We start from the raw sequence: 25,500 nt of genomic DNA, 5'->3' as shown, positions 1-25,500 counted from the left end.
GAGGCAGGGGGATCACTTGAAGCCCAGAGTTTGAGACCAGCCTGGCCAACATGGTAAAACCTCATCTCTACTAAAAATACAACAACAATCAGCTGGGCGTAGTGGCGCGAGTCTGTAATCCCAGCTGAAGCAGGAGAATCACTTGAACCCAGGAGGCAGAGGCTGCAGTGAGCTGAGATCATGCCACTGTACTCCAGCCTGGGTGACAGAGCACTTAATAAATAGTAAATATATTTTCTTTCATGATTTTCTTAATAACACTTTTTTTCTTACTTTATTGTAAGAATAGAGTATATAATACATATATCACACAAAATATGTGTTAATCGACTGTTTATCTTATAGGTTAGGTTTCCAGTTAACAGTAAGCTATTAGTACTTAAGTTTTGGGGAAGTAAAGTTATATATGGATTTTTGACTGCACAGGTTGTTGGCTTCCTGTTGTTCAAGGGTTAACTGTAAATTAGAAGAATCTGAAGTAAAGCTCTGTCAGCATGCAAAAGCTGTAACTATGTTTCAGAAACCCAATCTGTATTTCACAGACATTAACAGATGTTCTGTCCTCTGCAACATCTAAAAGAATCAAACACAAGCTCCCTATACCAAAATACTCCCATCTTCTCTAAGCACACACAGTTCTACTCCCAGACACACCTTATAAATAAAACATTTGGAAAAACAATACAATTTCAGAAATGAGGAAAAGTATACAGAGACACAACATATTTGAGTTTGGAAAGAAAGTAATCCCATAATCTTACTATCAATGAAGCAAGACCTAAAATTACTTGCTGTCAGTAAGGGTTACATACAGGAAGCTTAAGAAAAAATCTACCACCAGGAGCAGGGAGCAGTGGTGGGAGTGAAGAAAAGATACTCTCATTGAAGCATTATCTGCAAAGTGAAAGAATTACCAACGAAATATTAACTGAGCTGAAAGACGTGCATCATTAACAGGAAGCTTATCCTGACTTTTAAATGCTGTATAAATTTTCCTATTCAACCCAATTCTTGACTTTCTCTAACTGGGCCAAGGCAGAAGCAAAAGATAGACAGCAATGGAATCAGACATAAGGCAAGAAGGCAATATACCCAACTGTGTTTTCCTATCACTTCTGGCCTATTTTGAAAACAGCACTATTTATCTTTCTTTTATTTATTAACCCAGAAAACATTTGAGTGATTATTGCCAGTAAGCACTGCCCTCATTAAAAATCTAATAAAGACAAAGTGTCTTTAAAATAGCTACAAGGCAGAAGTGAAAAACCCTATGAAAGAGGTAAAACATGATATGGGGGCACACAAGGTACTAAGAAGTATGTACAGCTGTGAGGATGAGTCTCAGGTTGGTGGATTTATGATGTCAAAGTACAGAGTTACAAAGAACTAAAGAGGATTTTGACTAAAATTTGAATTCAGGAAGAAAGTTCAAAGAGTGGAGGGGCTAACTAAATTACCTGCTAGGTAAGTTTTAAAAACAAAAAACCTAGAACAATTAAAAACAAAAACAAAAAAAAAAAAACAAGATGGGGAGCTATCAAAACTGCCCAGAATTCAAAATGGAAATTCAGGCTAGACATGGTGGCTCATGCCTGTAACCCCAGCACCTTAGGAGGCCAAGGGAGGAGGATCGCTTGAGGCAGAGTTTGAGACCAACTTGGGTAACATTACAAAAAATTTTAGAAATTAGTTGAGCATGGTGGCATGTACCTGTAGTCCTAGCTACTCGGAAGACTGAGGCAGAAGGATCCCTTGATCCTAGAAGTTCAATGTTACAGTAAGGTACAGTTGTACCACTGCATTCTATCCTGGGCAACAGAGTGAGGTCCTATTTCTAAAAAAATAATAAAAATAAAATGGAAATTCAACATAAAAAATCACTAATAATAATTGCTAAATATTCCTAGCAAGTAAAGGATACTGACAGAATCTCCACATATATAGTAATATCCATAAGGACAAGAGAGAGATAAGCCCAGGGGTCAGAGTCATAAATAATTTGATTCTCAAGAATTTTAGTGGACTGATAAGTTCAGCATAGGTCATAGAATGGGAGATACAAGGACTAGCAATAATGACGACCCCAATGAAGGGCAAAAAGACTCAAAAACAAGAATATCATTCCAAGTACCTAGAAAGGACTATTCTTTTTTAAATATAGGGCCCTGATATGGTTTGACACAGGCCCCTAAGATTACTTGTGTTACTACTTTTTGTAGAGATAGAGTCCTGCCATTGTCCAGGTTGGTCTCAACTCCTGGCTCCAAGCAATCCTCCCTCCTTGGCCTCCCAAAGTGCTGGGATCCCAGGCGTGAGCCACCATGACCAGCCCAGATTATGTTTTAAATGAGATTTTTATGCATATTCAACTCCAACAATTCATGATATAATAAAATATTTTTAAATTTTGTTTAGGTGGACTCTATTGGCATGAAAGAAGAATCACTGAGCTCATAACAAGCCTACGGAACCACCCAATAGCCACATCTTAATGTACTCAGTTCACTAAAACTGCTCCACAAAAAATTCTCATGACAGATACTTTGTTGTGTAAAATAGCTATCAAACAAAACATTTTACTAAAGTTGATAAAACAGTCAATAAGTGCTCAGATATGTACAGGAAACATGTGGTCTTTGACAGAACTATAATTAGGTAGGAACAAAACAAATACAGATATTTCCAATCCTAAATTTGATTCTTAAATCTTTCAAGAGGATTAAACTTTGAAATGTCTCCTGAACTCGAAAACAGATACAAGGAGATGTATTACAACTTATCCAATTTACATAATTGGCACACCTAAATTCCTGCATTGTAGTGAAGATGAGTCTACAACTTTGGCTGCACATTAAAATTACCTGAAGGCCAGCCGCAGTGGCTCACGCCTGTAATCCTAGCACTTCGGGAGGCCAAGATGGGCAGATCATGTGAGGTCAGGATTCGAGACTAGCCTGGCCAACATGATGAAACCCGTCTCTATTAAAAATACAAAAAATAGCCAGGCGTTGTGGTGCCTATAATCCCAGCTACTCGGGAGGCTGAGGCAAAAGAATCACTTGAACCTGAGAGGCAGAGAGTGCAGTGAGCTGAGATCATGCCAGGGCACTCCAGCCTGGGTGACAGAGACATCATCTCAAAAAAAAAAATTACCTGAAGAGCTAAGAAAAATTACAATACCCAGGATGCACTCCCAGCAATTAAATAATCATAGCCTGGGGATAGTATTTTTTTTTAAGTTTCCCAGGTGATTTCGATGTGATATCAAAGTTGAAAACCACCGGTTTGAACTACATGATTAACTCAAAAAAAAAAAAAAAAAAAAAAAAAGAAGGAAGGTATGATCTATAGTAGAAAATTAAATCAGAATCAAACAAGAAACCTGGATGTAACAACATTACCTTTTACTAGTTTTAACTGGACTTCAACACTTTCAAATCAAAAGTATACTGAAACTTAAATCAAAATACAGCTGGGCACAGTGGCTCACACCTGTAATCCCCGCACTCTGGGAGGCTGAGACAGGCAGATCACTTGAGGTCAGGGGTTCAAGACCAGCCTGGCCAACATGGTAAACCTCGTCTCCACTAAAAATACAAAAATTAGCCAGGCATGGTGGTGCATGACTGTAATCCCAGCTACTTGGAAGGCTAAGGCACAAGAATCACTTGAACCTGGGAGGTTGCAGAGAGATAAGATCATGCCACTGCACTGGGTGACAGAGTGAGACTGTCTCTAAAAAAACTTTTTTAAAATTAAAATACAGTCAATTCTCATTATTCACAGTCGTTAAGTTCTCTACAAAGTTGTGGCAAACACTGAATTAGTAAATATGGAATCCACAGTTAGAGGAAATACAGGGTTAGATTCCTGCCAGCCTCTGGTCACATTATTTTCTTCAACCAATCAAAAATAACTTGTGTTTCTCTCAAGACTTTCTTTTTTGAGACAGAGTCTCACTCTATGGCCCAGGATGGAGTGCAGTGGCATGATCTTGGCTCACTGCAACCCAACCTCCGCCTCCCAGGTTCAAACAATTCTCCTGCCTCAGCCTCCCGAGTAGCTGGGATTACAGGTGCATACCACCATGCCCAGGAAACTTTTGGGGTGTGGTGGTGGGGGGGTATTTTTAGTAGTGACGAGGTTTTGTCACGTTGAGGCTGGTCTCAAACTCCCGACAAGTTATCCACCTACCTCAGCCTCCCAAAGTGCCGGGATTACGGGAATGAGCTACCATGCCCGGCTTCTTATTTACTATATATTGTTGATTAATATCAAACCCACAGCCAACAGCACTATAATGTATGCCTGAACAAATTTTCTCCAAAAGGCACAGCACAGCCTTCATGTATACATAGGAACACTAAACAGCACATAAGTTAAACAGTGAAATTACCAACAAAAAGCACAAAAAAGCTAAATAATGTGGCACAAAACAGACCTCAAAAATAACTGAATATGAGCTGAGTGTAGTATTATTTGACCTCAGCTGGGAGTGTGTGCATAGAATGACAAATTCTTCACTGCTCTTTAAGTGTGCAAAGGCAAAAAGAAAAAAAGAAAAAAAAAAAGGCACTGCAAGTATCAATTTTAGAGTTACAAATAAGTTTTACGAAGAAGTGAATTCACAAATACAGAATTCATGAATAATGGGACTGGACTATAGAAACAAATCAAGGTAACCTAAACTAATTGTTAAAAAGAAATAAATTCTGTGTCTGTAATCCCAGCACTTTGGGAGGCTGAGGCAGGAGGACTGCTTGAGCCCAGGAGTTCAAGACCAGCCTAGGCAACATGGCAAAACCTCATCTCTACCAAAAATACAAAAATTAGCCAGGCGTAGTGGCATTACTCAGCAGGCTAAGGTGGGAGAATCGCTTGGGTCCAGAAGGTCAAGGCTGCAGTGAGCTGTGACTGCACTACTGCCTGGGTGAGAGTAAAACCTTGTCTCAAAACAAACAAAAAATATGCCCAACAAGGTAATTTTCTCCACTAGAATCCTTAAATTGTTTTCCTAAGAATATAACAAGTTTTCTTTTATCAGATCTCAATATTTTTAAAACCTATTACTCGATTTCCTTAATATATGTTCCTTTCACGTAGTACAAAAGATTTTTATTTTAATTTTTTTTAAATTTTATTTTATGAACTATCTCTAAACATAAAATGCAGCAATATTTAAAGAAAAGGCAAGGTGGTTAGACTAGATGACACTTGAGATGTCCCCGGCTCGAAGATTTTCTAAGTCTAAAGACTGAAGTTGATATGCCTCTTTTAATTACAATAAAGGCTTATAGGTGAACATAAAAATATTCTCAGCAGGCCGGGCGCGGTGGCTCATGCCTGTAACCCCAGCACTTTGGGAGGCCGACATGGGCGGATCACAAGGTCAGGAGATTGAGACCATCCTGGCTAACACGGTGAAACCTCGTCTCTACTAAAAATACAAAAAAAAAATTAGCCGGGCGTGGTGGTGGGCGCCTGTGGTCCCAGCTACACGGGAGGCTGAGGCAGGAGAATGGCGTGAACCCGGGAGGCGGAGCTTGCAGGGAGATGAGATTCAGCCACTGCACTCCAGCCTGGGCGACACAGCGAGACTCCGTCTCAAAAAAAAAAAAAAATTCTCAGCAGGCCAGGAGCGGTGGTTCACGCCTGTAATCCCAGCACTTTGGAAGGCTGAGGTAGGCAGATCATGAGGTCAAGAGATCGAGACCATCCTGGCCAACATGGTGAAACCTCATCTCTACTAAATATACAAAAATTAGCCAGGTGTGGCAGGCGCGCCTATAGTCCCAGCTATTCAGGAGGCTGACGCAGGAGAACTGCTTGACAAAGTCTCAAAAAAACAAAACAAAACAAAAAATTATATGTGTGTGTATATATATGTGTGTATATATATATATAGTCAGCAATATTTTATATTAGAATCACATTTTTTAGTAGTAGGACTGCAATATAAATTCTTATGTGAAAAACAGCTCTCCATTCACCCAGAGACGTAACCTGAATCCAACTTGATACTATCAAACCTGATGGACTCTCAGCTTGGTCCTATACAACTTCAAATGGAAAACAAGCTGCCATATTAATGCTATGAAACTAAATAATCCCTATATTATATGCAAAAATGAATTCAAAATGTATCAAAGATCCAAATGTAAAAGCTAGAATTATTATATTTTCAGAAAAACACTTAGATGCAAATCTCCATGACCCCCTGGATTAGGCAATGATTTCTTAGATATGACACAAATACACAAAGAAAAAAAACATAAATTTTGCCAAAATTAATTTTTGTGCTTCAAATGACACTATCAAGATGATGAAAACACGGCCCACAGAAGTAAAGGAAATTGGCTGGGTGCAGTGGCTCATGCCTGTAATTCCAGCACTTTGGGAGGCCAAGGTGGGCAGATCTATGAGGTCAGGAAATCAAGACCATACTGGCCAATATGGTGAAACCCCATCTCTAGTAAAAACACAAAATAGCTAGGTGTGGTGGCACGCACCTGTAGTCCCAGCTACTCAGGAGGCTGAGGCAGGAGAATCGCTTGAACCCAGGAGGCAGAGGTTGCAATGAACTGAGATCATGCCACTGCATTCCAGCCTGGTGACAGAGCGAGACTCCGTCTCAAAAAAAAGAGGAAATTTTTGCAAATGTAATAAATAATGTCTAATAAAGGACATGTAGTCTAAATACATAAAGAATTCTTACAATTCAACAAAATGACAAATTGTTTAGGACCAGGTGCGGTGGCTCACGCCTGTAATCTCAGCACATTGGGAGGCTGAGGCAGGTGGATCACGTAAGGCCAGGAGTTTGAGACCAGCCTGGCCAACATGGCAAAACTCCATCTCTACTAAAATATAAAAACTAGGGCCGGGTGCAGTGGCTCACACCTGCAATCCCAGCACTTTGGGAGACTGAGGTGGACGGATCACGAGGTCAAGAGATTAAGACTATCCTGGCCAACAAGGTGAAACCCCATCTCTACTAAAACTACAAAAATTAGCCAGGCGTGGTGGCGCACACCTGTAATCCCAGCTACTCGGAAGGCTGAAGCAGGAGAATCACTTGAACCCGGGAGGCAGAGGCTGCAGTGAGCAAGATCATGCCACTGTACTCCAGCCTGGTGACAGGGCGAGGCGAGACTCTGTCTCAAAAAACAAACAAACAAAAAAATTAGCTGGGCATGGTAGCACATGCCTGTATTCCCAGCTACTCAGGAGGCTGAGGCAGGAGAATCGCTTGAACCTGGGAGGTGAAGGTTTCAGTGAGCCAAGATCATGCCACAGCCACTCCAGCGTGAGTGACAGAGTGAGGCCCCGTCTCAACAACAAAAAAATTGTAATGGGCAAAAAATTTGAAAAGATATTTCTCCACCGAAATACCAATAAGCACAAGAAAAGACACTTAATACATCATTAGTCATTAGTGAAATGCAAACCAAAACCATAATGAGATGCCACTTCACACTAGGATGCCATCATCAAAAAACCACCATAATAAACACTGGCCAAACATAGGAACTGGAGTTCTTGCACCCTGCTCACAGGAATGCATAATGCTGCACTTGCCGTGGAAAAGTTTGGCAATTCCTTAGTGTGGTATTGTGATTTACAACAAGAAATACGTATTTGGTCTTCATCTAGCTCCTAAAACCCTTGGAATCTTTTTTATATGTTAATACCATGACTGGTGGCTGGGGGTTCCTGGAGAGCCTCAGAATGGGGACTGGCAGCCAAAGGAACCAACCACGTGATTAGAGGGTGGAAACATTCAGCCCCCCCCCACAAATCTTTGGGGAAGAAGGGAGGGGCTCAGGGTTGAATCGAACACCAATAGCCAATGATTTCATCAATTGTGCATAAGTAACGAAGCCTCATAAAAACCCAAAAAGAGAGTTTGGAAAGCTTTTGAATTGGTGAGTAAGAACATAGCCACATACTCCATGGGGCCAAAGGCTTCTGGGTTCATGACCCTTACAAACCTCACATATGCATAGCTTCCTCTGGCTGTTGAATTGTATCCTTTACAATATCCTTTGTAATACATTGGCAATTGTGAGTATACTGTCTTCCCTGATTTCTGTGAGCTGATCTAGCAAATTAATGAACCCAAGAAGGGGGTTGTGGGAACCTCCAATTTGTAGCCAAGTCGGACACAAGTTGTGGGTAACCTGGGAACTCACAACTTGTGACTGGTGTCTAAAGTGGGGGCCAGTCCTGTGAGACTGAACCCTTAACTCTGGTTAGTGCTAGAAATGAATTATAGAATACCAAGCTGGTGTTGAAAAACTGCTTGGTGTGAAAAAAAAAAAAACCCCACATATCTGGTGTCAGAAAAAGAGAATCAAGTGTTGTGGGCGAGTACAGGAGAAAAATCATTGTTCTTTCTCTACAGACTTAGAAAGTTAAAACACAGTTACTGTATGACCCATTCGTTCAACATTTATTGAGGTCCTCCTACATGCAAGGTATATAACACAAACAAATTAAAACACAAGCCAACATAAAAACTTGTACATATATGTTCACAGCATTATTCATACTAACTAAAAAGGGGAAACAATCCAAACTGTCAATTAATCCATTGATGAATGAAAACAGGAAACCCAAATATCTGATATTTAAATAACTGGTGAATGGATTAACTGTGGTATAACCAAAAAATGGGCCATTATTTGGCTACAAAAAGGAATGAAGTATTCATACAAGATACAACATGGATGAACCTCAGAAACATTATGAACTGGGCATGGTGGCTCAGGCCAGTAACTGCAACACTTTGGGAAGCCCAGGGAGAAGGGCTGCTGAGACTGGAAGTTTCAAAATCAGCCTGGGCAACACAGTGAAACTGTCTATACAAAAATTTTTTTAAGGCCAGGCGCAGTGGCTCACGCCTGCAATCCCAGCACCTTGGGAGGCTGAGGCAGGCGGATCATGAGATCTAGGAGCTCTAGACCAGCCTGGCCAACATGGTGAAACCCCGTCTCTACAAAAATACAAAAATTAGCTGGGCACAGTGGCTCATGCCTGTAATCCCAGCACTTTGGGAGGCTGAGGCGGGCAGATCACGAGGTCTAGGAGTTCGAGACCAGCCTGGCCAACATGGTGAAACCTTGTCTCTATAAAAATACAAAAATTAGCTGGGCACAATGGCTCACACCTGTAATCCCAGCACTTTAAGAGGCCGAGACAGGTGGATCTCTTGAGGTCAGGAGTTAAGAGACCAGATTGGCCAACATGGTGAAACCACGTCTTACTAAAAATTCCAAAAAAAGTATAGCCAGACATGGTGGCTCATGCCTGCAGTCCCAGCTACTCGGGAGGCTGAGGAAAAAGAATCGCTTAAACCTGGGAGGCAGAGGCTGCAGTGAGCTGAGATGGTGCCACTGCACTCCAATCTGGGAGACACAGCAAGACTCTGTCTCGGGGGCGGGGCGGAGGGGGGGACTACAAAAATTAGCCGAGTATGGTGGTGCATGCCTGTAGTACCAGCTACTAGGGAGGCTGAGGCAGGAGGATCGCTTGAACACAGGAGGCAGAGGTTGCAGTGAGCCTATGGTGTCACTGCACTCCAGCCTGGGCGACAAAATGAGACCCTGTCTCACCTGTCTCAAACAAACAGCTAAGTGAAAGAAGCCAGGCACAAAAGATTATATATAATTCCACTCACAAAATAACCAGAATAGACCAATCCAGAGACGAAAAATAGATGAGTGGTTTCCAGATACTGGGAAAAGGGGGAAATAGGGAGTGACTGCTAATGGATAAGGACTTTCTTTCTGGGGTGATGAAAATGTTCTGCAAATAGCAGTGATGGTTCTGAATATATTAAAAACCACTGAATTGTACACTTTAAAAGGGTAAGTTTTATGATACGTGGATATTTTGATTAGAAGAAAAAATGTGCATTAAAAGGATGTTAAAAGCTCACAATTTTATTTGACTAATTCTCAAGTTTTGAAGAGGATTGGCAAAAAACACACACTTACTGGAAACCATACTTCCACCCTCCTTCCTGTGGTCTGAAAATACAAAGAAAGACCTCATGTAACACATGTTCATAAAGGAAATCTATTTTTTCCATTGATAGCTAGTGCAGGGACTAGAAACCAGAAAAAAAAAAAAAAAATAGCATCTAGTAGAGTTGGCTTAAAATGGGAAGCGTATAGCATTAAAAGGTAACTCACCAATTCCAAAGATCTAGGAAATGAAATAACCTATTTGTTTTTATCATTCCTATTTTATGTTTGGGGGGTGGGAGGTTACACAGCTATTAAGCAACAAAACTAGAAATCAAACCCATGGTTATCTGATTCCAAAAGCTGTGCTTACTTATTCATTTATTCAACATTTACTGAACCCTCCTACATGTCAGGCACTAGGTTACATCCAAGAAAATAGTAAATAAGCTAATTAATAAATAATAGCCAAAGGTATGAAGAATTTATCAAGGTAAAGGAAATTATTAGTGCTGGGATGGGAAAGCTATTTTATATTGGGTGGTCAGAAAGGGCTCTCTTTTTATATATATATATATATATATATAGAGAGAGAGAGAGAGAGAGAGAGAGAGAGAGATTTGAACAAAGCTCTGAGTGAAAAAAAAAAAAAAAAGCCATCCAGATGTGTGAGAAGAGCATTCCAAATAGAGAAAATAACAAGCAGGAGTAGCAAGAAGGCCAATAAGGCTACAGAGACAAGAGTACCTGGGAAAGGTTAAGGCCTCCTAGGCCATAACATGAAATTTGGATTATATTCTGAGGAAGAGAGGGAAGCCATAGTAGGATTATGAGTGAAATGACATGACTTTTGTTTTGAAAGAATCTATTGGGAATCTAAAGGGATAAGTAAACAGATGAGGGCAGAAGTAGCAAAACCAGTATGACACTGCTAATATAATCTAGGCAAGAAATGAGGATGTCAACTGTATTTACATCAGGAATTCAAAAAAACAGTTGAATTCCAGATATATTTTGAAAGCAGAGCAGATAGAAATTTGCTAATGATTTGCTAATGGTTTGACTGTAGGGTAGAATGAACCCAAGGTTTCTGGCTGAGCAAATGGAATGAGGTTGCCCATATACCAACGGGGGAAATACTATAGAAAACAAGTTTGGGTAAGATAAACAAAAAAACACAGTTTTATATGTTTACCTATCTGCTAATCTGTTTTTGTCTTACCCACTACACTCCATACTGATTTTTGTGCAATATAGCTTTTTAAAAAGTAGTGAAACAGGACTTGAATCTGGGTCTTTTGATTATAGAGCCTGCGTTCTTTATCTCTAATGAAGTTTTACCAAAGCTGCTAAATGAAAATAGAGTCTTTTCTTAGAATAAAACAGCTCAAAACCATGCACTGTTTCTTGGTGATCCAAGAACTACATTCACAAATAAAGGCTTTCAAATGAGGACATTTTAATACCTGACAAACATGAACAAGTATTTTGCAGATACTACTCATAATGAAGCAGACAGCAATGACATAAAGATGGAATAAAATTCATCTAACAAATGCTCAATATAGGTAAATACTAAGGAGAACTATATTTTCAGAGAGATCCCAGATCATCCCACTTTATATTTTATTTTTATATATATTTTTTGAGACAGGGTCTCACTCTGTCGCCCATGCTGGAGTGCAGTGGTGCCTTATTATTTTTACATAAATTTTTTGAGACAGGGTCTCACTCTGTTACCCATGCTGAAGTACAGTGGCACAATCCTGGCTCGCTGCAGCCTCAAACTCCCTGAGCTCAGGTGCCTCCCACCTCAGCTCCCCAAGTAGCTGGGACCACAGGCATGTGCCACCACAGCCAGCTAATTTTTGTCCCACGCTGGGATCACCCCACCTTAAAAATTCTCCTTGATAATGAAGATTATCTTTGAAGGCCAGGCGTGGTGGCCAGCCTTCAAAGATAATCTGACATTACTTTCTGCTTTAGATTTCCTGCTTCATGAAGGCAGGAAAAAATACTTTCCCTCTATCTCTTTAATGTGCACATAGTGACTACAGTAAATATTTGTCCATTACTTAACACTTCAAAAAGCATTCCTAAATAGCAAATTCTTCATTAGTTTAATTCTATTTTAGGTCAGTCTATTAAGCAATTCTATAATAGTAAGCTTCAGTACCTATAAAGGGATAATTTAAAATTCATATTTATATAATGCACCAAAAAAGTGGCTTATTTTCTTGCTGCATGTGTTTGCCTTAAGTTTAATGTTCTTCATAGTATCTTCATATTCTTTATAAAAGAGGAAGTCAACTAACCTAATTTCATTCTAATAGAGAAGTAGCAGTAACTTCTGGTAAGTATGTACTTATTTGGAAAGTGACTTACTCAAAATTACATAGTAACTGAGTAGTGAAGCTAGGATTAGAAACTAAGCTCTGAAATCTGTTGATGCTCTGAAGGTGTAAGCAATGAACACAGTTTGGCATCATAGAGAAATCATTGGTGTAATTATGTAACTTTTCAGTCAAAAATTAAGCATTTACTAAACTATTTATAGTTTTTATAGCTAAGAAAATAAGAAGAAATATTCCTGAGTTTATAATACAAGGTTACTTTATATATCAGATTTTAAAAAGATGTTCTCATCATGTGTATACTTGTGTACTGAGTAAAATTATAATGGTAATTTTTTACTGTTCAAAGATAATCCTTTTTCCCTTTTTTTTTTTTTTTTTTTTTGAGCCGGAGTCTCACTCTGTCACCCAGGCTGGAGTGCAGTGGCATGATCTCGGCTCACTGCCAGGCGTCTCCATCTCCTGGGCTCAAGGGATTCTCCCGCCTCAGCCTCCAAATAGCTGGGATTACAGATGTGCTCTACCATGCCTGGCTAATTTTTTTTGTATTTTTAGTAGAGACTAGGTTTCACCATGTTGGCCGGGCTGGTCTCGATCTCCTGACCTCAGGTGATCCGCCCAACTCCGCCTCCCAACGTGCTGGGATTACAGGCTTGAGCTACCATGTCCAGCCTATTTTCTAACTTTTCATTATGTTGTAACCCTTTCATAATGACATCAATAAACAGATATGGTATCGTCAAGGCAACATGAATTCTGTAACAGTAATGTCGTAAGGGTCCATATTCCATCTCTCTAAATCACTATAGCCAATTATTTGAGTAAAGAGCTGTGGGCTGGGGGGCAATGGCTCATCCTGTCATAATCCCAGCACTTCAGGAGGCCAAGATGGAGAGATGGCTGAGTCCCGGAGTTCAAGGCCAACTTGAGCAACAGGGCAAAAACCCATCTCTACAAAAAATACAAAAATTAGCCAGGCATGGTGGTGTGTCTGGTCCCAGCTGCTTGGGCGTCTGAAGTGGGAGGATCACCTGAGCCTGGGAGGACAAGGGTGCAGTAAGCCAAGACCGTGTCACTCCACTCCAGCCTGGGTGACAGAGTGAGACCCTGTTTGAGAAAAAATGTTAAAAGTTGTGAATAATCCAAAATAATGTATTATTTCTAAGTCTGAAAACAAGCACACATTCATACTTTATCTCCTGTTATTAAATCTCAACCTCCTTCCATCCCGCCAAATTGACAGTTAATAGTCTAAGACCCAGCTAGGTAAGAGAGGAAGTAAAGGCAGAAAAATTCACAAGGGTAATTTAATTGACCATTTCTCTCAATTATATCACTGTTTTTAGAGTTGACAAACATCAACTACTATGCACTGACTTTCTAAGATCTTAAGACACAACGTAACAGGAGGCTGTATCTAAAATTAACAATTCTGGCCGGGCACAGTGGCTCACTCCTGTAATCCCAGCACTTTGGGAGGCCGAGGAAGGCAGATCACGAGGTCAGGAGATCAAGACCATCCTGGCTAACACGGTGAAACCCCATTTCTACTAAAAAAAAAAAAAATACAAACACACAAAAAAAATCGGCCAGGGGTGGTGGCGCACACCTGTGGTCCCACTACTCAGGAGGCTGAGGCAGGAGAATGGCATAAACCTGGGAGGCGGAGCTTGCAGTGAGCCCAGATCATGCCACTGCACTCCAGCATGGACGACGGGGCGAGACTCTGTCTCAAAAAAAAAAAAAAAAAATTCTAGAATGTCAAATTAGAAAAGTATATAGGGTATATGTTAAAATTGCTAACTCAGGAGAAGTCTGAAGCAGTTAAATTCTAAAATCAGAAATTATATCCAGGAGGTCAGGTATTTCATAACATTAATCCACAGGAAAGAAAAAAAGGTTATAAAATTTTTTTAAAAAGCATTTAACAAAAAAAAATACAATTTAAGGATTCACCTGAGAAAATACCTCAATACTGCTATACTTTCAAAAATGTTTAGAATAACATAAAAATTCACTTCAATAAAATAATGCTTCTGTAGTTTGGGGGTAAAAGTTTCTACCAAATAATCAGAGTCCCTAAAATGCTAAAACTAAAAATTTGCTACAAGAAACTTTCCACGTAATATTTTAAGATTTTTAGGGCGCAGTGGCTCACATCTGTAATCCCAACACTTTGGGAGGCCGAGATGGCAGATCACGAGGTCAGCAGATCAAGACCATCCTGGCGAACACAGTGAAACCCTGTCTCCACTAAAAATACAAAAAAATTAGCCGGGCGTGGTGGCGGGCACCTGTAGTCTCAGCTGCTGCTTGGGAGGCTGAGGCAGGAGAATGCGGTGAACCTGGGAGGCGGAGCTTGCAGTGAGCCAAGATCGTGCCACTGCACTCCAGCCTGGGCGACAGAGCGAGACTCCGTCTCGAAAAAAAAAAAAGATTTTTAGAATTACCAAAATTAAATGTAGATCTGTTTAACTCCTGTCAATTTTAGGTATCACCACAAATACAACATCCTCTTAAGAATGATTTCTTAAGGCTGGGCACATTGGCTCACGCTTGTAATCCCAGGATTTGGGGAGGCCGAGGCAGGTGACTGCTTGAGCGCAGGAGTTCCAGACCAGCTTGGGCAACACGGTGAAACCTGTCTCTACAAAACACAAAAACCCGTAGTCACAGCTACTCAGGAGGCTGAGATGGAAGGATCACTTAAGCCCAGGGAGGCTGAAACTGCAGCACGCTGAGACTGTGCCACTGCACTCCAGTCTGGGTGACACAGTGAGACCGTCTCCAAAAAAGACAAGGTTTTTTAAAATGTAATTTAACTGTAATCTTACTTAGTGATACATTACTTTTTTCTAGGAAGAAACAATAGGAAGGAAAAGAAAAAAAGAAAACGAGTAAAGAATGCCTCAAAGGGATCACGTAAGTCTGAAAACCACTATCTTGAATTGTATATGGCAGAACTCTAGCAATTTTAGGGAGCAGAGCGTCTCCAGCATTTACAGGTGTGCCAGGATATTGATCTCCCATCCCAGGAGTTTCATGAGGAGCTGCTGCCAGGCGCTTCTAGCCTCCCAATCTCATCATCTACTTTAGTGTACTATTCGAAACTTACTTTCTATGTGGACAGAACCTAAAAGATGGTTGAGACGCACTGACAGAATACATTAAAGCAGTTACTAGCTCAACTTCAAATACATACTCTCCAAAAGAAATTCAAAGTCTTACTTGTTTTACTGCATTGATCCTAAAGACTATTTAATTTTTATCAGGTAATGAAATCCCATGTTACATGTGTATAACATGGCATAAAAAAAAATACAGTTCCTCTTACAGCTTAAGTAACTTCTTCAGCAGCAGCAACACCTGGTGTGGGTAAGATAAAGAAATCTACTAAAAGCTTTTTGAGTAAGGACATGGTCATTCCATGTTACAGTTTATTTTTTCCTAATTGAAATCCCCAAATGATCAATTTCCTAGCCTTCCATGTTTTTTCTCCACTGCACTATCACCTTCTAATATAGTAACACACTTGGCCAGGTGCAGTGGCTCACACCTGTAATCCTAGCACTTTGGGAGGCTGAAGCAAGAGGATCACTTGAGGTCAGGAGTTCAAGACCAGCCTGGCCAGCATAGCGAAACCCAGTCTCCACGAAAAACACAAAAAAATTACCTGGTCGTGGTGGCCAGCACCCGTAATCCCAGCTACTCAGGAGGCTAAGTAGGAGAATTGCTAGAACCCTGGGAGCAGAGGTTGCAGTGAGCCGTGACTGCACCACTACACTCCAGAATGGGCGACACAGCGAGACTCCATCTCAACACAAAAAACAAAAAACAATTAACTTAAATATGCTGTTATTATCTGTCTCTTCTTACCAGACTATTTATTATTAAATCCATGAGGGCAAAAATCTTGTTCGCTTTTGTTCATTGCTATAACCGCGGCACCTAGATAAGTGTCTGACACACAGAGGGCCCCCAAAAGGTAACTGGCTCAGTGATTAAACAAATTTGATAATTTGATTGAAGATTTACGTATAATCTAGTTGTCTTAAAAGAGCCAGATGTTGCCATTAAGATAGTCAGGATATAAATTCTGTACAACAAAGATACCGAATAACCACACAGAAAGTAGGGCTGTCTTTCAAAAAGCCTGACTTATACATATTTAAATATTCTTAAAGATACTACCAGAAAATCTGCACTAGATATTTTAAAATACAAACAAAAGGAAAAGACTTTTTACTTTAATAAAAAGAGTTAAGCATCCATTTTCCATTCCTCTAACCAGAAAACACAGAAGAATAGAGAGTGATAAGATTTAGATGGAATAAGGTGAAGGAAAAACTTCAAAGAGTGGTAAGACAGTCTGAGGTAATACTTAGGGCACAGAAAAATGCACTATTGCACTATCAATCAAGTATTTGTTTCCATTGCTTAAGACATCATGTAGGCCGGGCACGGTGGCTCACACCTGTAATCCCAGCACTTTGGGAGGCCGAAGTGGGCGGATCACCTGAGGTCGGGGGTTCAAGTCCAGCTTGACCAACATGGAGAAACCCCTCTCTACTAAAAATACAAAATTAGCTGGGCGTGATGGCCAATGCCTGTAATCCCAGCCACTCGGGAGGCTGAGGCAGGAGAATCACTTGAACCCGGGAGGCGGAGGCTGCGGTGAGCCGAGATCACCCCCACTGCACTCCAGCCTGGACAACAAGAGCTAAACTCCGTCTCAAAAAAAAAAAAAAAAAAAAAAAAAAAAAAAAAAAAAAGACACCATGTAAAGTTCAACATTACCAACCTTTCTCTTACAAACAAATCTGCCTTTTCCAGATACTAAATCTAACCAGATGGCACACTACGTTCTCTTGTCAAATATTATCACAAGTGTTGTGGATTTTAATCTTAATTTTTACTCTCAAATAATGTTTTAATCTTAATACAGATAATAATCTTAAACTTGTCATAAAAAATGTTTTAATCTTAACACAGATAAAAATCTTTAAGTGGTCATGTAGCCTATTGCATCTACTGTTCAACTAGCATTCCACAGTTCCTTTTCTTGGCCTCAAATGACGAAACTTCTCTAACGTCTCTGGGGGACTAGTGTAAAGTATAATGTTTCCTGAAATTGTTCCTGTTTTTTTCCCTGCACCATTCGTGACATCTCTTCAACTAGAAATGTTACATAAAACTTTTCTGTTCTGCAGGCAAGTCCAGAGGGAGAAGCAAAAGTAAAGAGAATATTGTAAGGAAAACAGGTTGAAAGGGGAATAACATAAAAGCACAGGAGTAAATGTGAAGCAAAGATATATTTGTACAAAAGAGGAAGAAGTTGCAGAAAAGGGAAGAAAAACACTTTTAGCAGAGAAAAGAAAAAAAAAATGGAGGAGGAACAGAGACTTGCTTCTTTCAGAAACAAAAGCAAAAACACTTCTAAGAAAACGTGGTCTCTTTACCCAAGGGGATATTATTAAAACGCTAAAGAGTATTCAGCTGACACTCCTATTGAGTGTTCTACTTTCTCTTCCAATGTCTTTGATACCGCTAGTCTTCACCTATGAATTAAATGCAGGCTATAGATAACGCAGCCAATCTCTACAAAACTACAATTGTGGTTGCCATCTTTGCCTGAAAACAAAAACACAAAAAACCCGCAACTCCCTGAATTCGGGAAAAAGGAGTAAATTAAGTTGGAAAGCCAGAAAACCACGCCTTGCTAAGTCGGGTGGATGTGGCACAGGTTAACAAACGCCTCCTACCAAACTAAGGTTCCACTAAAGGTCTGCGAATAAGGGCAAAGAGATGTATAGCCTTATCGCGACCGCAAGGGTGGGGCCTTGTAGGGGGAAACAAAATAAAGGGCGAGCTATCCCGAAAGGTTTCAGGGGGCTGAGGACTTGGCTCTCGGGAGATCGCCCATCAGGCAGTGGACTCGGGGCAGCTTCGAGAGGAGGAGACACTGGACTGCTGAAGTAATGTCCGCGAGAATGCCGAGGCTGATGGAAAGAGAGGATACCCACGGGCACAGGATTAAGAGTCAAAGGGAAGAAGAGAGAGACGGGGTCAAGCAGTCTGGGGGGCCCGGCGTGGGAGGCCGGAGCAGAGGCCGCTAAGCGCCGTCCGCAGCCAGTCGCCTTCTCCGGAGACGCCTTCTCGGCTCCCCCACACTCAGCCCCTCGCCGCCCCTGCCCCGGCAACAACCGCGGGCGCAGCTGTTTCCGTCGGGCCAGGGACAGCGGGGATAAAGGCAACCCTGGGACTGGCGGGCAGGAGACTGGCAGTGGCCGTGTGTGTGTGTGTGTGTGTGTGTGTGTGTGTGCGGGGAGCCGATTCTGAGGCTGCCAACACCAGACTTCGCCCTTTCTCCCCCAAGCCTCCTTTATCACCCAACTTCCCGGCCGGCTGGTGTCCGCTTCGACCGACGGATACCGCACCCCCCCAACGCCTCTCGCCGCCTCTTACCCCTCCCCCGACGCCCTGAGCTGAAGGAAAACAAGCCACCCGGGCCGATCCCGAACCCGCCCGGGTGTCCCCGAATCGCGGACGCCACCCCCGCCCGAACGCTGGCACTCTCTCGGCGGCTCCCTGGCCCGCCCAGATGCAGCAAACTCCTCTCACCTGCATTGACGCCATGATGGAACCATCCCCCCAAGACCGGCGAGGCCAGAGACGCAGGGGGAGGAGCTGCCGTGCTCGCGTCACGCCGCGGGGGCTCAACATCCCGGGCGCGGAGGCGGGGCCTACGATGGGAAGGTGATGGCGCGAGGGGATTGGCTGGCGCGCAGGGCGGACGGGAGGAGGGGCTAGGGGGCGGGGCGAGGACGCGGTAAATGGCGCTCCGAGTACCTTCGGTCTCAGTCCGGCTCGCCGCTCCCGCGTCGGTCTTCCGTTTACTCTGGTTACTGAGGAGACACGGCTCCAGTTTTGACCCGGCTACGGTTGTTTTCTTCTTGTGTACCGCGTAATCCTGATGCCGTCCGGATCAGCTCAGATTTTTTTCTATTTCGTTTTGGTTTTCCAAACACAGCTGTGCGGTTCACAGATTTTTCTCTTGGGATGTGTTTTCCATACCGTCAAGCCCACTCTGAGAGCCTTGGGGCCCCATGAAACTTCCCGCGCAGCTGCTTTCTGGTCCTTGTAGACCTGGAAAGCTTCTTGTATTCTTAATCTGGGGAAGAGAGACATAGGTTTCCTTGTACAACGGGATGAGGATTTAAGAGCAAAACGACACTGATATTTTAAAGGCGAGGGTATTTAGATTTGTGGAGCTGAAACTTGCCTGAAAGGGGAGAGAAAATTTGGAAGTTTGTTGTGTGCAGTTTCTGCCCCTTACCCCAGCCCTTCAGTTTTAAACTTCGCATGTATCAACAGTAGTTACGGTTGTTGCGGCAGTCTAAATTTGATTATCAGAATTGACCCTAGGCATGAATTTTTTAAAATATACTGAATTTTTAAAAATATACCAGTGTTGTGTTATATACACTTAGACCATTATGTCCAGACTTCTCTTAAGCCTATTTCGTGGTGGGCAGTTTTGTGGTCAGTTAGGGATGAACTTGGGTAGGGAAAGCTGAGCATACATAATTTATTTTAGGAATGCACCAGTTCTGCCAACATTTATCAGAAGTCACGTTTTAAAAAAGCTATTCTGGAACTGAAGATGTCATTGGTTTATAAGAGGAAAATGGAAGCCAAAAGCTTGCACCTCATGCTCTATCTTTAAAAATTAAGGTGGCAGACACAATGAGTAGAAGGCTTTTATGTTACCAGAATGAAGGCTTAAAATCTGTCATTTTATTGACTCGGCTTTCTTTTTAGAAATTTCTTTAAGATATAAAAGCAATGTAGAATATCACTGTTTCACACTCTTAAAATAGATTACGTTCTCTGGAACTTCTCTAATCTGAAATGTGTTCAAAAAGGAAAAAGATCTTTAAAATACGCCAGTTAGTCTATGGCATAATATTAAACACTACTCATCACTAGAGAAGTTACGGTGGCATACCCTCCCCTCTCTCAGATGTCCACCCTAATGCCAGAAATGAGCGGAGTTTCCCTTTGTTGTGCAAAATGACTGTCCTTGAGGGATGTTTGGATGCTCTTGGTAAACCGGAATCAACCAGAAGCATATCCGGTGTTAGCCCTGTTGTGTCATCAACATTACAACAGTGAGGAAACCCACGTATCCCAATGAAAGAGGAAAACTTAAAGAAGTTTCCAGTATATTTTCTTTGAGATGTCTTTATTTCTATGACCTCAGAAGATCAGGTTTTACTGTCCAAGGTTCACTTTGCCTAAAAGCTGATTGTTCCTATGGAAAAAGTAGTGTCGGATGACCCTACAAACAAAGCATTATGACATCGTCAGAGCCAACAACCTGCCATGACAGATACTAATGAGGAAAAAAGAGGTTACAAGAATTCTGACACTCATCACAGTGAAACCAGTATCTGGTCCCTTCGGTTTCATATATGTTAGAAGTATCTTCACAGGAGGGAAAGGTCAATGCCAGTAATATCCTTTCTAGGTAATACTAAATAGCACATAATAACCTGTCTTCTTTTTTTTTTTTTTTTTTTTTGAGATGGAGTCTCACTCTGTCACCCAGGCTGGAGTGCAATGGCGTGATCTTGGCTCACTGCAACCTCCGCCTCCCAGGTTCAAGTGATTCTCCTCTCTCAGCCTCCCAAGTAGGTGGGATTACAGGTACACACCACCATGCCCAGCTAATTTTTTGTATCTTTAGTAGAGATGAGGTTTCACCATGTTGGCCAGGCTGGTCTTGAGCTCCTGACCTCGTAATCCACCTGCCTCAGCCTCCCAAAGGGCTGGGATTACAGGTGTGAACCACTGCGCCCGGCCATTCTTTTGTTAATATTTAATAAAAAGATCCTGACATAGGAGCCAAAACAGTGACTTACAGATGGTGTGGGGGATATGTAATTATCTCCAGTGAGCATATGTTAATATCTAAAACACTATTATGCAATGTTTGAAGACTAGGCTCATATCTCTACAGAGCAAGCGTTACTATCATTACTATCAGGCAAAAGTTAAAATGTCTGACAGGATAATGCCAGTGCACTCCAGTGTAGGTGACAGAGCAAGACCCTGTCATCTCAAAAAAAAAAAAAATCTATAATACCAAAAGTGAGAGAGGAAGTGGAGCTCTCATAAACTCTTATAGGAGTGACACTGGTGCAATCACTTTGGAAAACAGTTCAGCAATAATGAAGTTAAAGTTTCCCATATCCTTACTGGATCTTCTCAATAACATCATATGGGCCGGGCGCGGTGGCTCAAGCCTGTAATCCCAGCACTTTGGGAGGCCGAGACGGGCGGATCACGAGGTCAGGAGATCGAGACCATCCTGGCTGACACGGTGAAACCCCGTCTCTACTAAAAAAAATACAAAAACTTAGCCGGGCGAGGTGGCGGGTGCCTGTAGTCCCAGCTACTCGGGAGGCTGAGGCAGGAGAATGGCGTAAACCCGGGAGGCGGAGCTTGCAGTGAGCTGAGATCCGGCCAGTGCACTCCAGCCTGGGCGACAGAGCGAGACTCCGTCTCAAAAAAAAAAAATAAATAAATAAATAAAAATAACATCATATGTAATTATATATATATATAATTATTTATATATATATATTTATATTTTTAGTAGAGACGGGCTTTTGTCTGGTCTTGAACTCCTGGCCTCAAGTGATCCACCTGCCTTGGCCTTCCAAAGTGCTGGGATTACAGGCCATGCTTGGCCACGTAAGAGATATATTGAACAAATGCATATGTTAACATTGTTTGGATCTAGATTCAAACAAACTGTAAAAAAGATATTTTTGAGAGACCTGGAGAAAATTAAATATAGAGTAGATATTAGAAAATATTAAGGAATTGTTATTTTTGTTAGATTTGATAATGATGTTCACTTTTTCATTTCCACAGCAATTAGAAATGACCATCAGGTTACAAGGAGGAGATTCTCCCTCATCTCACAAACTACCTGCATCTCCACTTCCCTGGAAGAAAAAAAAAAAAAAAAAAAACTGGACATACCTGAGCTGTGTATGTGCCTGAGATCTTCCCTTCCAAGGTAAAGAGAGAGCCTGAGACAGGTCTACGTTAGCATCTGGACTTTCTGCTAGTAAAGAAAAGGGAATATGGGAAACTAAATAGTAACATTAAAGGACCTACAAAGGGACTACTGGGTAAATGCTACAATGAATAATGTAAGGTGATTGATGAATGCTTTTGTTCTAGTGATTTATTAAACTGGAAAGTCAGAAGCAGTCCTGTGAACATTTTGTTTGTTGAAGCATGAAAAGGCAGAGTTGACGAGTCCTTGCTTGAGTCTATGCCTCCACCTAGTCGTTTGTTCTTAGTCTCCTAGGGGCTGATCTCAGCAGAGAAATGGAGACAGTTCAGTCACCAACAGTTTGTTACTGGATTTTAGAAAAGGCACCAAACTAAGAATCCAAGGCTTGTATTCTTATCTTAGCTCTGTCATTAACAAGATTGGGTAAGTCTTCTAATCTTTCTGGGTTTCTTTCCTCATCAATAAAATGAGCAAGTCAGACTGCATAATCTTTATGGTTTCTTCCACATTTCAAATTCCATGCGTCTATTAGAGAGAATCAAAATTGTACATGATTTGTCTAAAATACCATGTTAAAAAGTCTTAACATAAAATGCAATGGGAATTACATAGCATTTTGAGTTTAAAAATCATTTTTGTAAATATATTAAGGAATGAACTTGGCTTCATTGCAATTTATGTAGAAATACTGGGAAGTGGAGGGGGTTTGGTTAACAGTTTTAAAATGCTAATGCAATCCAGTCAAAATATAGATGGGATTTCATAAAGTAGCAAAAATTCTATATTCATAATTCAGAGTGATAACAAATGCATATCTATAAAGCAAAAGAATATTTTTAAAAATAATTTTAAATCCCAACCAGTCATTTCATTTAAGTCTTCTAATAAAGGACGAAGAAAATGAACAAAATAACAATGGTTTGTACGTGTGACTTATTTTGAGTGTAACTTATTCTACATGTCAAAAACAGTTGATTTATATACCTATATAGTTTGCAAAGAAAATTGTCTACCAGGAAAAGTTTTACTTTATTCCCCATTTTTACCCTTCTCTAGCAAGAGTTCTTTTATCCATGTCTGCAACCCTTGATATTCCCTGCTTATTTCTCACCTAGACCTCTTACCAAACATGTTCATAGCAAGCCATTACTTGAAAAGACTGTGGTTTCTTTTTATTTTTTATTTTTGACAGGGATCTCATTAAAAATTAAATGAAAGCCATGGACCCACTCCACAAACAAATACATATACCCATGAAAATTTGTATTTCAGGAAGTTACTGGACCCTTAGAAGTTCATCCATCAGGGTCAGGCATGGTGGCTCATGCTTATAATCCCAGCATTTTGGGATGCTGAGGCAGGAGGATCACTTGTGCCCAGGAGTTTGAGACTAGCCTGGGCAATATAGTAAGACCCCATCTCTACAAAAAAATTAGCTGGGCATGGTGGCGCATGCCTACTACCTGGGAGGCTGAGCTGAGAGGATCACTTGAGCCAAGGGTGTCAAGGCTGCAGTGAACTGTGATCATGCTACTGTGCTCCAGCCTAGGTGAGAGTGAGGCCCTGTCCCCCACCCAAAAAAAAAAAAGTTTATCCATCAGATCAGCAGCAGAGGTATATAAACCTCAAGATAAGGCAGGACTTGGTGGCTCACACCTGTAATCCCAGCACTTTGGGAGGCTGAGGGGGGCAGATCACCTGAGGTCAGGAGTTAGAGACCAGCCTGGCCAACATGGTGAAACCCTGTCTCTGCTAAAAATACAAAAATTAGCCAGACATGGTGGCACGTGCCTGTAATCCCAGTTACTTGGGTGGCTAAGGTAGGAGGATAGTTTGAACCCGGGAAGCAGAGGTTGCAGTGAGCCAAGACCATGCCACTGCACTCCAGTCTGAGTGACAGAGGGAGACTCTTTCTCAAAAAAAAAAAAAAAAAGATCGCTTTTCCCTTGTACAGAAGCCGGATTTTAGGCCAGGCATGGTGGCTCACATCTGTAATCCCAGCACTTCGGGAGGCCGAGGCAGCCAGATTACTTGAAGTCAGGAGTTCGAGACCAGCCTGGGCAGGACACTGAAATTCCATCTCTACTAAAAATACAAAAAATTAGCCAAGCATGGTGAGAGCACTTGTAATCCCAGCTACTCGAGAGGCTGAGACAGGAGAATGGCTTGAACCCCGGAGGCAGAGGTTGCAGTGAGCCAAGATGGTGCCACTGCACTCCAGCCTGGGTGACAGAGTGAGACTCCGTCTCAAAACAAAAAACAAACAAAAAAAGCTGGATTATAGGAAAGAAAAAAAAAAAAACTTTTCATGAAGAGATGAAGATAGATACCAGCTCAATCTCTTGCCCTTCTAAAATTTTCTTTTCTTTTTTTTTCTTTTTTTTGAGACATAATTTTGTAACACTTGTTTTCTTCTTGTTCAGTTGTTTGTTTTCTGGTCTTCCTGAAAATCAGGATGCTGTGCGAAAAACCCTGGATTGGGAACCAGAAGAGTTGAGCGCTCATCTTGATCCTTCCCAGGAGTGATACTAAACTTGTTTAACAACAGGTGTGGCGCAGGTACCAACCATTCAGAACGAGGCTGCTTATTACCGCTGTGGGGTCCTGAAAAGTCTCTGCTGAGTGGACTGGGTATCTTTAGTTAGATCATGGGGAATTCCAGGTTTCAGGGGTGGTTGAGAGGCTATGGATAGGAGGTTCTTTGGGAGTCTGAGATCAACAGCAATTTCCTCACCACCGTAGAACTATTTTAATGTTTTATTTTTGGTGTGATGGAAATATCACACCAAATGAGTAGGTCATTTAACTTCTTTAAACTTTAGCTTCTTTATTTGTAAAGTGAGAACAAAATTTCCAACACATGATTTATGGTAGGGTCTAAAAAAGATCATGGATGTGAAGGATCTTTGTGAATTGCATAGCACCACATTGACGAGAAGCGATATCTAATTTTCCTTCCTCATTACTCAGTGCTCTCTGTCCAGTAAGCAGGTGCAATGTTCACTGGAGATAAGGAATAGGGTATATGACAGTGACTGAGAAATACCTCTGCCAATATTGTCAAATTTTGTACCACTTATGAACA

At 41.4% G+C, this 25,500-nt stretch overlaps 1 protein-coding gene, 1 long non-coding RNA gene and 1 pseudogene across 3 annotated transcripts in view; 1 reads left to right on the top strand and 2 right to left on the bottom strand.

The window, feature by feature from the left end:
- The window catches only part of LOC105483577 (ubiquitin conjugating enzyme E2 W), a 74,352-nt gene extending 55,191 nt beyond the window's left edge, over positions 1-19,161 (bottom strand). Inside the window, exons 1-2 of one of the 2 annotated variants that reach the window (XM_071068093.1) lie at positions 18,944-19,161; positions 9,999-10,031 (exon numbers count right to left, since the gene is read on the bottom strand). In XM_071068093.1, coding sequence (XP_070924194.1) covers positions 9,999-10,031; positions 18,944-19,045 — 135 coding nt within the window. In that variant the 5' untranslated portion in view covers positions 19,046-19,161. The remainder of the gene's footprint in view (positions 1-9,998; positions 10,032-18,943) is intronic. The other variant, XM_071068094.1, reaches the window with a different exon arrangement.
- The window catches only part of LOC105483579 (uncharacterized), an 80,752-nt pseudogene that overhangs the window by 20,453 nt on the left and 34,799 nt on the right, over positions 1-25,500 (bottom strand).
- On the top strand, positions 19,486-22,520 carry LOC105483578 (uncharacterized). Its single transcript, XR_988419.3, has 2 exons — positions 19,486-20,852; positions 22,265-22,520. It is a non-coding gene; the product is annotated as an uncharacterized lncRNA (long non-coding RNA).

Source organism: Macaca nemestrina, chromosome 8 (assembly GCF_043159975.1).
Source record: "Macaca nemestrina isolate mMacNem1 chromosome 8, mMacNem.hap1, whole genome shotgun sequence".
Taxonomy (NCBI): domain Eukaryota; kingdom Metazoa; phylum Chordata; class Mammalia; order Primates; family Cercopithecidae; genus Macaca; species Macaca nemestrina.
Note: the sequence above shows the minus strand (reverse complement) of the source record. Positions and strands in the feature narration are given on the sequence as shown.